Source organism: Schistocerca piceifrons, chromosome 2 (assembly GCF_021461385.2).
Source record: "Schistocerca piceifrons isolate TAMUIC-IGC-003096 chromosome 2, iqSchPice1.1, whole genome shotgun sequence".
NCBI lineage: Eukaryota > Metazoa > Arthropoda > Insecta > Orthoptera > Acrididae > Schistocerca > Schistocerca piceifrons.
The window spans coordinates 610,444,836-610,457,515 of record NC_060139.1 but is presented as its reverse complement, the minus strand read 5'-3'; the positions used below and the strand labels follow the sequence as shown (position 1 = coordinate 610,457,515).

Here is a 12,680-nt window from a genome sequence, read left to right as displayed (position 1 = left end):
GGATGTGTGAGGACAGGGACTAATGAACGTTGAGGCCAGGAGGGCTACAGGAACGTAAGAGGTATTGCAGGGAAGCTTCCCACCTGCGCAATTCAGAAAAGCTGGTGTTGATGGAAAGGATCCGTATGGCACAGCTGTGAAGCAGTAATTGAAATTAAGGATGTCATGTTTGGCAGCATGCTCAGGAACAGGGTGGTCCACTTGTTTCTTGGCCACAGTTTGTCAGTGGCTATTCATGTGGACAGACAGCTTGTTGATTGTCCTGCCCACATAGAATGCAGCACAGATGTTGCAGCTTAGCTTGTAGCTCACATGACTGGTATCACAGGTAGCCCTGCCTTTGATAGGATAGGTGATGTTTGTGACTAGAATGGAGTAGGTGGTGGTGGGAGGATGTACGGGACAGGTCTTGCATCTCTGTCTATTACAGGGATAGGAACCATGAGGTAAGGTGTTGGAAGCAGGGTTTGTGTAGGGATGGATGAGTATATTGGGTAGGTGTGTGTGTGTGTGTGTGTGTGTGTGTGTGTGTGTGTGTGTGTGTGTTACACCACAATGGGTTTTTTTTCAAATTTTCATAGCCAAATGTTGTGCGAGAAATGGGCAAATGAGGTACCAAATTGACCAGCTTGAGGTATGGTTTTACAAAAATTTCTGGAATTGCTTTCAAGTAAAGAGGGTAATTAACGGAAACTTAATTCGTGATTTGATGGAAAACTGAAATATTTCAGAGTAGCTGCAGCTAGCTGTATAACTGAAGTGTGTAGAACTTCATCTCTTCAAGGTATAGCTGTACTGTTCATAAAAAATGAAGTATTGAATTCATGAGATGTTGACAACAGAGGACGCTAGTAAGGGAAATTGGGTGTCAAAAAGAACATTGCTGCCTGAATAAAACTTGAAAATAATTAAAAACGCGAAAAAAGAAAAGAAAAAAGTGCCCCATACTGAGTTCCATCTGCTAGGAAGTCCTGAGTCCAGTCACAAATAGTATGTACACTCATATTTTGTTCACTAAGCAATTGATCAGAATTGTGTTGATGCTTTCTGAAAGTCAAGAAAAACCGTATCACTGGGGCTGCTGTTCTCGAAGGTGCTCTGGATCTCATGGCTAGAAAGAGCAAGCTGAATTTCATAAGCTCACTCTTTGCAGAACCCACATAGATTTCTATAAAGGACATTTATTTTCCTTTCTTAAAAATGGTACCCTTCATTGCTCCAGCACCTTATGATAAAATCCTACAAGAAGAGGAGCAAGTTATTTCACATAATCTTACAGCTATCTCATCATGTCCAGGCAGCTTCCATTGCTGGGCAATTTTAGTTGATTTCCTTTTATGCTGTCACTTATCTCAATATCTGCCATTTTGATATTCATACAGTGATAGAAAGGATGAACTGCATTATGAACTTTCACAGTGAAACAATTTCAGAAGATTGTATTCTCTCTGTCTTATCATAGATTCCATCAAAAACAATGTGTTATGCTATCATTGAGTCATGTGAACCAACTCATTCACCTTCTGATGATTCATGTCAGTGGTCACAGTTTGAGTTTTTACTGTTTTACAGTTTGAGGTTTACTGCACTGTTTGTCTTTAATCGTGGTTTCCCCATTTTTAATCTTCTTCAAACACCTGTAAATATTACTCTTGTCAGTGTTCTCTCCTTACACAACCTGTGTCATTTGGTGGATGTCTGTTTGCTTGTACCCTTCCTTTGCTGAGGACTCAAAAAACCACTTCAGTTTCAATCAATTATTTATGTGAAAAAAGTAACACCTACATACAGCAAGAGTTACTCCAACTGTACGCGTAATTTGAACAAATTCAATCAGTTGACAAAAATGTATGGTCACTTTTACATTACTTTCAATGCTGATTTAAAGTTTTACATTTGCATATTGTGTCAATCTCTGCACCCCATTGATTCTAAGCACTATTTCTTGTATATCAGTGGCTTCTGGAGTTACAAAAATTTCATTTATAACATGAAATGTGTTTTTTTCTTTTCTTATGGCACAGGGTTTACTGCTGTTCATCTGAATGTGTGTGTCTCTTAATTCTTATATTACATGTATTATCATGTTTATATTTTGTAGTTTCTTCTGGTGTAGATGTGATTGTTGGGTATTTGTATAATATGTAAAGTTCTGTTTATGCTGAAAATTTTGTAAATTTTATATGTTTTCTTTGTGTGATAGGATACAGACAGGAAAATCAGCAGGATCCCACATTTATGTCTATACCTGTATCACTGACAGACAACACTGTAACACTGACATTGCGTGGATTCACTTCAAAATTCAAAGGAAGCACAATTGTTCCGGCTATACCATTCAATAAATTTGGATTATTCAACAGATTTGATGGAAGTAATGAGCCCATTGAGCATGAAGACATTAACCCTATTATTACAGCAGACGAGGCCATGGAACTTCCTCCCATCATTGCTATGCCAACTGATGACTTGGTAAGAACATACTTCGAGCTGAAAGTTAACAAGGAAAATTTCTGGTTAGTCCATTAGTATAATGCATAGAGCATATTATCTAACTCATAATAAAACAACTCTGCTAACAAGTTCAGTTGCAGAAGTGTGCATGGTTCAAAACCTGCTTTGTCTTGGCATACTGTGAATCTTACAGACATATGCAGTTCAGAATGTGTCACTAATTCCATACCAACACACACATATAACTCAGACAGTGATCTGCAAGCTATAAAAATTTCCACTTTCACTGCCTACGGACAAATAAGGCATTGAGTAAAAATATCTGAAGCAGCCAGACTAATCGAAACTCATTTTATTTGACGATCCTGGCATGGAAGCTATGAATTATCAAGTAGGCCTGATAGATTTTCTTAACAATTAGTTTAGCATCCAGGCGTATCATATATTATCAGTTAAAATGGCATTACTGTGAGATTTCTGCATTTAAAAATGTAGACGTGAAGTCATTCTTTAATGTCATTGTTTTTTCTGCTAACAGCTGCAGGTGACTTCTGGCCAATTCTTTCCATCATCTAATTAAAGAAGTGCTGGCTGAAAAATAATTCATAATGAATTATGCAATCCATATGGCTTAAAATTTGTGGTTATATTTTGTAATGCTGTTTTTCCATCTGAATTTCTTCACAAATACACCATGGCTGGTTACATGAACACGACAAGTATTAATACTAATAACATGGTATTATATGCCTCACTATGATATTGATCTGAAATCTTAGCTATACACTTGTGATGAAATTGGGGTAATTATTAGCAACTTTGAAACTTTCTGATGGGTTAAAACTGTGTGCTGGACAGGGACTCAAACTGAGCCCAGTCCGAGACAGTTCTTGCTACCAGGAAGTTTCAGATCAGTGCACACTCTGTTGCAGAGTTAAAGTTCATTATTGAAACTATTAGCAACTTCATTTTACATTAAGAGAAAATTTTATACAATACAGAAACTTCCTGTTATGTTTTCAGTTAGAAATAGTGCAGATGAAGGTTTTAGCAGCATGTCAGTGCAGTTAAATCTGTTTGGGATTCTATCAGTGTCAGTCTGCAGAAGATGGGAGCAGAGAGTTTTTTTTTCTCCACAACATATTTGACATCTTGTTGTTTGAATTGCAAAAAACTTTCATATTTCAGCTGTTATTCTGAGCCTTTCATTTTTCAGGTGGAACTTAATGTGGAGAGAAAACCTTTACATTCAGAAAGTTCAAAAATTGACGAGAACAAAATTTACAAGGAATATTTCAACAGGGCTCAGAGAGGAAGTCTGAACAATCACAGAGGATCAAATGTTTCGTTAGACAGCTCAAGAGCTGAGATACTTGAGAAAATTGGGGAACAACAGTTTGAAGACATCCTTTTCAAACCAAAACATGGAAAGAACAAATCAAGAAAAGTGGCCAAAAATAAACACCTATCAGGTCACTTTCTGTTCTTTTAATTTATGTCGATTTCATGTAATGTTTCTCTCTCTCTCTCTCTCTCTCTCTCTCTCTCTCTCTCTCTCTCTCTCTCTCACACACACACACACACACACACACACACACACACACACACCTACCTACCTACCTACCTGCCAGACTTCATTACTATGTACACAGATGTTTGCAAAAATTGAAAAGTGCAAGAATTACCAAGAATGATACATGTGAAAAACTTTAGCACTTTCTCTGCCACAAGCTGGCAGACATGTCCAGATGAAATATGGCATGTGAAAATGCTTGAAGGAGAGGTTGCACTCTGGGTGCTGCAACCTCTCTGACGGAATGTGTGTGTTTCAGATTACCACCAATATATGAAATCAAGGCTCCATGTTGTATCCAGTAGCACCACAAATCATCATAGTTGTTACTTGTCTCCTGTGCTGCTTCAAGGCATGGGACCATGTAGTGATAACCTTGATAGTATGTAACATATATAGGCAACTGTCGATTTATAGCAGGTTGAAGAGGGACCCACACAAAAATGCTACAGTTTGCTGCTTATGTTGTCAGTGGCAGTGTTCATATATTCATTGCAGTCTAAAGTGTTTTGGTTTCTGTGGATTGGAAGCCAACAAAAGCCCATGCAGTAAAACAGATGGAGTGTGGGAACTGTCTACAGAGACACAAACATTAGTAGTACTCTATCATTGTCATCACTGCATTTAATTATAATACATGTAATGATAATTAAAAATACAACCTTCCCTGGCAGTACACTATCTTCCACTGAACAATTTCTTTTTCAAATACAGTTCATTTGTTGTTACAGAAATGTCTTGTTTGCATTTATGAACACCAAATGGCTTTCTTGTTAGTGGGAAAGTTTTTCTGCATAGTTTTTCTCCATTGTTTTCTTAGCTATCTGATTGTAGTATAATTTCTAACTTAATTTTCTAATTAATGAAATCATTCTGTAATCTTAAATTTATGTATTCATTAAAACTGATAATTTTCAGTGCTTTTATTTTTTATACAATTACACAAAATTATAGGGTGCATAATTTATAATCAACACTTTCATTTTAGGACTGGAATCTGGATCTGACTCTATGAGCACAAGTACTAACAGCATCCGTTCAGTTAATTCTGACAGTGAAGAGGCTGGTAGCAGTGAACAAGTTAGTGGAAGTACTGACTGCGCCAGTACACCAACCAGGTGTATTGACCCTAGTTCCTCGGAAGATACTCTTGTGAGACTCAGTGATTGTGTTGTAAGTGAAAAGACAGAAGTTGTGAATGTAAATGGTTTGATCTCTGACAGTAGCAGGAAACTTGGGGAAATCACTTTAAGTCATAATTCAGAAGAGAAAGACTGCATAATACCCCACATTAAGCCTGACTTGAGAAGTCCTGGTTCAATAGAACGAGATGTTGCAGATAAAGAAAAGCGTCTTGCAAAATTTCTTAACTTAGATACTTTATACAAAGATGCTTCAGCTGATCCAGAAGATCCTGTAGCAAATGGTGAGCTTTCTGAATGTGTGACAAATGAAAACTCAAACAGGGATTTAGAAAGTCCTAAGCCACAAGAAGATGCCTGCCATGATGTGATTGCAGATTATAAGTGCCCTACAGATTATACTAGTAATTCCACTAAAGACTGTGAATATTCAAATTCAGTAGAAGTTTCTGATGAGAAACTTTCATCTTACAATAGTGTACTCAGTTATGGACCACCTTCAGGCAGCAGTGCACCACCTAGTGTCCACACTTCACTGGATACTTATTCACCTGGCCAACAAAGTGATACTGTAGTAACTGAAATATCACCAATTGAACGTGGGGACAAGTGGGTTCAGTTCAAAACTCCCTGCCCCATCACCTCACTGTCCGTCTGTTCTCATTATGTTTGTTGTATTGATTCAAGAGATTTTGTATTCTTCAGCAATTTTAGCCGTTTGGGATTGAAGTGGCAGAAGCTTGATAATAAAGCTAGACAGGTTGTCATGTCACAGAATGGAGACTTGGTGTGGAAACTGTACAAAAATACAGCCTATGCTCTCAAACAGCCATCTTATAAAGGTCCCTTTGGTACTCAGTGGTTAGAAGCTGCTAAAGATGTGCAGTGTATAGCTGTGAGTGAGTCAGCAGCATGGACCGTCTCTCTTGATGGCAGAGTGTACATCCATAAATATGTAACAAGAGAAAGGCCTTTCAGTACACCAGAGCAGGTTCCTTGTGTGTACATGGCAACTCGTATATGTTGCTTCAGAGAGAGAGTATGGATTCTTACCACAACAGGAGAAGTTCTCTGGAGATCTCATATTTGTGAGAAAACCCCTGAGGGAAGAAAATGGAATAAAGTTGAAGTACATAATGTTGTAGACATAGCTCTTGGGTGCCATGAGACTGGTTGGCTCATAGACTCAAAAAATACAATACTATTTTCAGATGACTTCACTGAACCAAAACCTTCATGGTGGCAGGTTAGTGGTAGCTGTCTTGATAATGAAATTTTTCAATGTCACATGATCATAACTTACACTGATGGGTGTGTCTTCTGGTTAATAGGTTTTAGTGAGTGACTATGTTTTCCAAGAGACGACACCACTGGAACAGTTCCGAAACAAATTGACTGATAATTATCTTTGCAATCTTCGGCCTCAGTGTACTGTAATTGTGGCATGTGGTGAAGACACATTATGGATATCGGAAAAAATGGCTACTTATGTGTATATGAACAAGACAGAATTCACAGGTATATTGCTCCTCTTTCTGTTTACATGGTTAAACTCAAACTGCTTTGAAATTTGGCACTGCAAATTACAGATTCTTTGAAAATTGTCGTTGTCTCAACTAGAACAAAAGCACGAATGGGTAGTGGAAACACTTTGTCTTTCAATTTGTATGATTTCATTCGTGTCCTAGATAAAATTGTCCCCCTAACATTTATGTAGCTTAGCTATAGTTCTTTGACGAGTGACATTTATAAATCATCTACTGAGCGTCATTTTTTTTTTGTATACAAATTGGCTATCAAGTTCTTCCACAAGAATAAATCACAAATGGTTGTGTGACCCATGCAATATCGTAGGGTTGAAAGATTGTCTTTTGGAGGAGGATGTGTTTTACTATGGTCATTCATGGTCTAATCATGTGGATTATTGCATCACTCTCTGAAAAACCTAATTTTGTGATAAGTTCCTTCTTTATTTGCTCAGGATCAAAGGAGTCATTTAACACTTCATTGTAATACACAGATGTGACTGGCATTCTCCTCTTCAAAAGTAAAAATAATACCTGCTGTTGATCTTTACCTGTGATACTGGAGATGTGGCGAAGCCAGTGGAACAACTTTTGTGAACTATTTGTTGAGTTTCGCCTACAGTACTCATTGTACACTGTAACAGTCAGGTAGAATTGTGCTTCATCACTGATCATTGATTTTACACTGTGATCTTTGGCTAAAAATGGCAACCCCATCTCTCTTCTTTTTTCAGTGTGATGCACATCTAAAAAGATGCATTTCTTTTGCCTTGTCTGTATTACACTGAAGTGCCAAAGAAACTGGTATAGACAGAGATACATGAACAGGCAGAATATGACACTACAGTCGGCAGTGCCTATATAAGACAACAAGTCTTTGGCACAGTTGTTAGTTTGGTTACTGCTGTTATAATGGCAAGTTATCAAGATTTATGTGAGATTGAACAAGGTGTTACAGTCGGCACACGAACGAAGGGACACAGCCTCTCCAAGGTAACAATGAAGTGGGGACAATGTGACACCCCACACATCCAGAAGTGCTACAGAGTGACTCCAGGATCACACTTCTGAGTTCCAAAACTTCTGCTGGCCAACAAGTCCCCAGACACAAACATTATTGAGCATATCTGGGATGTCTTGCATGTGCTGTTCAGAAGAGATATGTTACATTCAGAAGAGATCTCCACCCCCTCGTACTCTTACGGATTTATGGACAGCCCTGCGGGATTCATGGTGTCAATTCTCTTCAACACTGCTTCAGACATTAGTCAAGTCCATGCCACATTATGTTGCAGCACTTCTGCATGCTTGCGGGGCCCCTACACGATATTAGGTGGGTGTACCAGTTTCCTTGGCTCTTCAGTGTATAATGCAATATATATTCTTTTTAACTGTTATTACTTTATAATTCTTCCATTATTTTTACACACTAACAATCTGCTCATCAGTGCACTGGTTACATGTTGCAATTTTGTAGTTTAATGATAATTTATGAACTGTAATATTAAGAGAAAATGAGATTGGTTAAAATCCAGCAAATGGTCTCTGAATCATACCAAAAGATGAAGTAAGACATATTGGAGTATAATCACTAAGAATTTACTGAGAATCAACCCTGACACATCAACTTTGATTTATGTAAATTTGATGAAATTGTCAGAAAAAGATAAGATTTTCAGCATAAGTTATCTACCAGTTTGCGAAAAAATGAAGATAATATAATAGATAAGAAGACATCTCACTGAACAGCTGAAGTGTTGAGTTGTTGACAGGCATACATGAAAGAGAAAACTTGTTACGCCCCCCCCCCCCCCCCCCCACACACACACACACACACTTCCTTTCATTCTGCTGACTGTGTGTATTTGTATTTTAGATCAATAAACAATTTATTCTGAAAGCTAACAAGTTTTCTTCTTCATTTAACAATGGAAAATCCAAGATGGAATGTAACAGTATCATGAGAAGGAAAGTTGCTACTCACCATATAGCTGAGATGCTGAGGTGCAGATAGGCACAACCATATATATACATAATCAACAAAGGAGCTGTAACTTACCAAACGAAAGCGTTGGTACGTTGATAGAGACAATAAAAACAATAAAAAACACACACACAAATTTCAAGTTTTCGCAACCCAAGTTTGCTTTGTCAGGAAAGGGAAAGACGAAAGGATGTGGGTTTTAAGGGAGAGGGTAAGGAGTCATTCCAATCCCGGGAGCGGAAAGACTTACCTTGAGGGGAAAAAAGGACAGGTATACACATCACACCTGTCCTTTTTTCCCCCTAAGGTAAGTCTTTCCGCTCCCGGGATTGGAATGACTCCTTACCCTCTCCCTTAAAACCCACATCCTATCATCTTTCCCTCTCCTTCCCTCTTTCCTGACGAAGCAACCTTGGGTTGCGAAAGCTTGAAATTTGTGTGTGTGTTTTTTATTGTTTTTATTGTCTCTATCAATGTACCAACGTTTTCATTTGGTAAGTTACAGCTTCTTTGTTTTTAGATATATTTTTCCCACGTGGAATGTTTCAAACAAAGATTCTGTAACTTACCAAATGATAGTGTTGGTACATTGATAGAAACAATAACAAACACACACACAAATTTCAAGCTTTCGCAACCCACAGTTGCTTCATCAGCAAAGAGGGAAGGAGAGGGAAAGACGAAAGAATGTGGGTTTTAAGGGAGAGGGTAAGGAGTCATTCCAATCCTGGGAGCGGAAAGACTTACCTTGGGGGGGGAAAGGGACAGGTATACACTCGCACACACGCACATATCCATCTGCACATAACAGACACAAGCAGACATATGTAAAGGCAAAGAGTTTGGGTAGAGATGTCAGTCGAGGCGGAAGTACAGAGGCAAAGATGTTTTTGAATGACAGGTGAGGTATGAGCGGCGGCAACTTGAAATTAGCGGAGGTTGAGGCCTGGTGGGTAACGAGAAGAGAGGATATATTGAAGGGCAAGTTCCCATCTCCGGTTCTGATAGGTTGGTGTCAGTGGGAAGTATCTAGATAACCCGGACTGTGTAACACTGTGCCAAGATGTGCTGGCCGTGCACCACGGCATGTTTAGCCACAGGATGATCCTCATTACCAACGAACACTGTCTGCCTGTGTCCGTTCATGTGAATGGACAGTTTGTTACTGGTCATTCCCACATAGAAAGCTTCACAGTGTAGGCAGGTCAGTTGGTAAATCACGTGGGTGCTGTCACACGTGGCTCTGCCTTTGATCATGTACACCTTCCGGGTTACAGGACTGGAGTAGGTGGTAGTGGGAGGGTGCATGGGACAGGTTTTACACCGGGGGCGGTTACAAGGGTAGGAGCCAGAGGGAAGGTGGTTTGGGGGTTTCATAGGGATGAACCTCTGTACTTCCGCCTCGACTGACATCTCTACCCAAACTCTTTGCCTTTACACATGTCTGCTTGTGTCTGTTATGTACGGATGGATATGTGAGTGTGTGCGAGTGTATAACCCCACCCCACCCCCCCCCCCCCCCCCCCCAAGGTAAGTCTTTCCGCTCCCGGGATTGGAATGACTCCTTATCCTCTCCCTTAAAACCCACATCCTTTCGTCTTTCCCTCTTTCCTGATGAAGCAACCGTGGGTTGCGAAAGCTTGAAATTTGTGTGTGTGTTTTCCTTTGTTATTGTTTCTATCAACGTACCAACGCTTTCGTTTGGTAAGTTACAGAATCTTTGTTTTTAGATATATTTTTCCCACGTGGAATGTTTCCCTCTATTATATTCATATCATTAATTTGAACCCAACAACTACGTTTGTTATTGTCACTGTTGCATTTCAAAATCTTTTGTCATCTTACTTTCTCTTTTTGTTTGTGCAAGTAGTTTCACTTTGTATTCACATTCTCCTTTTTACCGTAATCTACCATACAATTTTATCCTGCACATATATATATATATAATATGTAACTTACTTCCAAACCATAACCAAAAAACATATTTTCCACTTTCAACACTACCGCTGCTATAAAATCCACTGTTCCCAGTTCACAAACAGTTCCTTTCACCTATTAAACAACCATTTTGGCTAGTTCTAACAACATTCGCTATATTTCCATTTTCGTTTTTCCCACATCACCGATCATTTTTCAGCCGCTTCCCACAGGCTTTAACGTGATTATTTCTTTGTCAGACAATTGTTAGCCTCATTTTCATAATCTGCCACCACAAAAGTAATACATTTACAAGCAGTTTTTTCAATATTTTCCCGAATTTCTCCACCCTTTAACGTGTTTTGGAGGCAACACAACCACCTAACCTTTGTGCACATCGTTGTTTACCAACCTAAGTTCATCACAGGATCAACATAGCTCAGCTTTAACCAACACTTTTTCGACTTTTTTCACACCAGATCTCCAGTTGCTTTCTAGTTCACCTTTATTTCTCCCCATATATTTTTATTTTCATTTGAGCCTCATGTTACACTTTCCACATTCTAATACCATGTCACCCTCACAACATCCCCACAACGAATCAATTAAGTTTTATTTACATTCCCTCCGCAAACATGCCTTCGCCCTAGCCAGATTACACTCCCATATTTTATTTACTCAGGCTTGTCTGACATTTGGCATTACCCCCAAAGGCCTCGCATTTAAAGTTCCCATCTCTGGCTGTAACCTCTCTTTCCATCAGTCCCTATACCAGTTCCAAACTGAACAATCCATAGCCTTCACCTGCCTAATCCTTCACCTACACATCAACTTAGCCAATGAACACACCCGTCAACTCCTATCCGTATTAAAGTCCTCTTGTTTACCCAGGCCTGCCAACCCAAAGTTTGGTACAGATATATTGATGCTATCTTCATGATCTGGACTCACAGTGAAGAAGAACTCCAGAATTTCCTCTCCCACATCCACACTGGCTGTTCAGATCATCCTCCTACAGGCCAACTGCAAATTAGAACAGCATGCCACCTCAAAAAACTATCCAATCTCCTGGTTTCCCACCTCCGGAAAGGCAACTCACTCACCCTCCACAACCTTTCCAGCAAACCTCAACCTCCTCTCATTGCACACAAACCCAGTCTCTCCCATCTACTCAATCTCCCACTTCCAGCTCCACTCCCCCCAAAACCTCAAAATTGTAATCAAAACAATCTGGAACCACAACACCCCAATTCGATAGTTAACCTTTCCTCCAACTTTCTCTCCCAATCCGAAACCTCTGTCCTATCCAAAGGCCTCACCTTCAGCCCTACTCCCAGATTCAACCAAACAGCCCTCGTCAAAGATTTACTGTCCTACACTCACACTCCTGCTGGAAATATCACTTTGCCATGAAGAAAAATAACCCTGGTCCTACTCCTAATGATCCAACTCCCCAAGACAGTATCCAAATTGAACCCTGCCTGGAACAGTTCTGTCCTCCATCACAGCGTGGACCCACCTCCTCTTCCTCAAAATCACCCTCTCCATACCTTCCAGCAATTTCTCACTTCCAGCCTTGCCTCTCAGTCCTTCTTGAAAAACCTTAATCCTATTCCCATCACTACAGCTGAAGGCCAGGCTATCCGTGATCTGAAGGCTGACCGATCCATCGTCATTCTTCCGGTGGACAAGGGTTCCACGACCGTGGTACTTGATCATCGGGAGTATGTGGCTGAGGGACTGCGTCAGCTTTCAGACAACGCTACATACAAAGTTTGCCAAGGTAATCCCATTCCTGACGCGGAGCTTCAAGGAATCTTCATAACCTTAGGCCCCCTACAAAACCTTTCACCTGACTCCATTAACCTCCTGACCCCACCGACACTCCGCACCCCTACCTTCTACCTACTTCCTAAAATTCACAAATCCAGTCATCCCGGCTGCCCTATTGTAGCTGGTTACCAAGCCGCCACAGAACGTATCTCTGCCTACGTAGATCAACACCTTCAACCCATTACATGCAGTCTCCTATCCTTCATCAAAGACACCAACCACTTTCTCGAACGCCTGAATCCTTACCCAAT

General features: G+C 39.9%; 1 protein-coding gene across 2 annotated transcripts in view; it reads left to right on the top strand.

Annotated features, from left to right (window-relative positions):
- The window catches only part of LOC124774869, a 193,836-nt gene that overhangs the window by 103,693 nt on the left and 77,463 nt on the right, over window positions 1-12,680 (top strand). For both annotated transcript variants that reach the window (XM_047249516.1, XM_047249517.1), the window contains exons 8-11: window positions 2,204-2,472; window positions 3,671-3,926; window positions 5,016-6,415; window positions 6,501-6,687. In XM_047249516.1, the coding sequence (XP_047105472.1) occupies window positions 2,204-2,472; window positions 3,671-3,926; window positions 5,016-6,415; window positions 6,501-6,687 (2,112 nt within the window). The remainder of the gene's footprint in view (window positions 1-2,203; window positions 2,473-3,670; window positions 3,927-5,015; window positions 6,416-6,500; window positions 6,688-12,680) is intronic.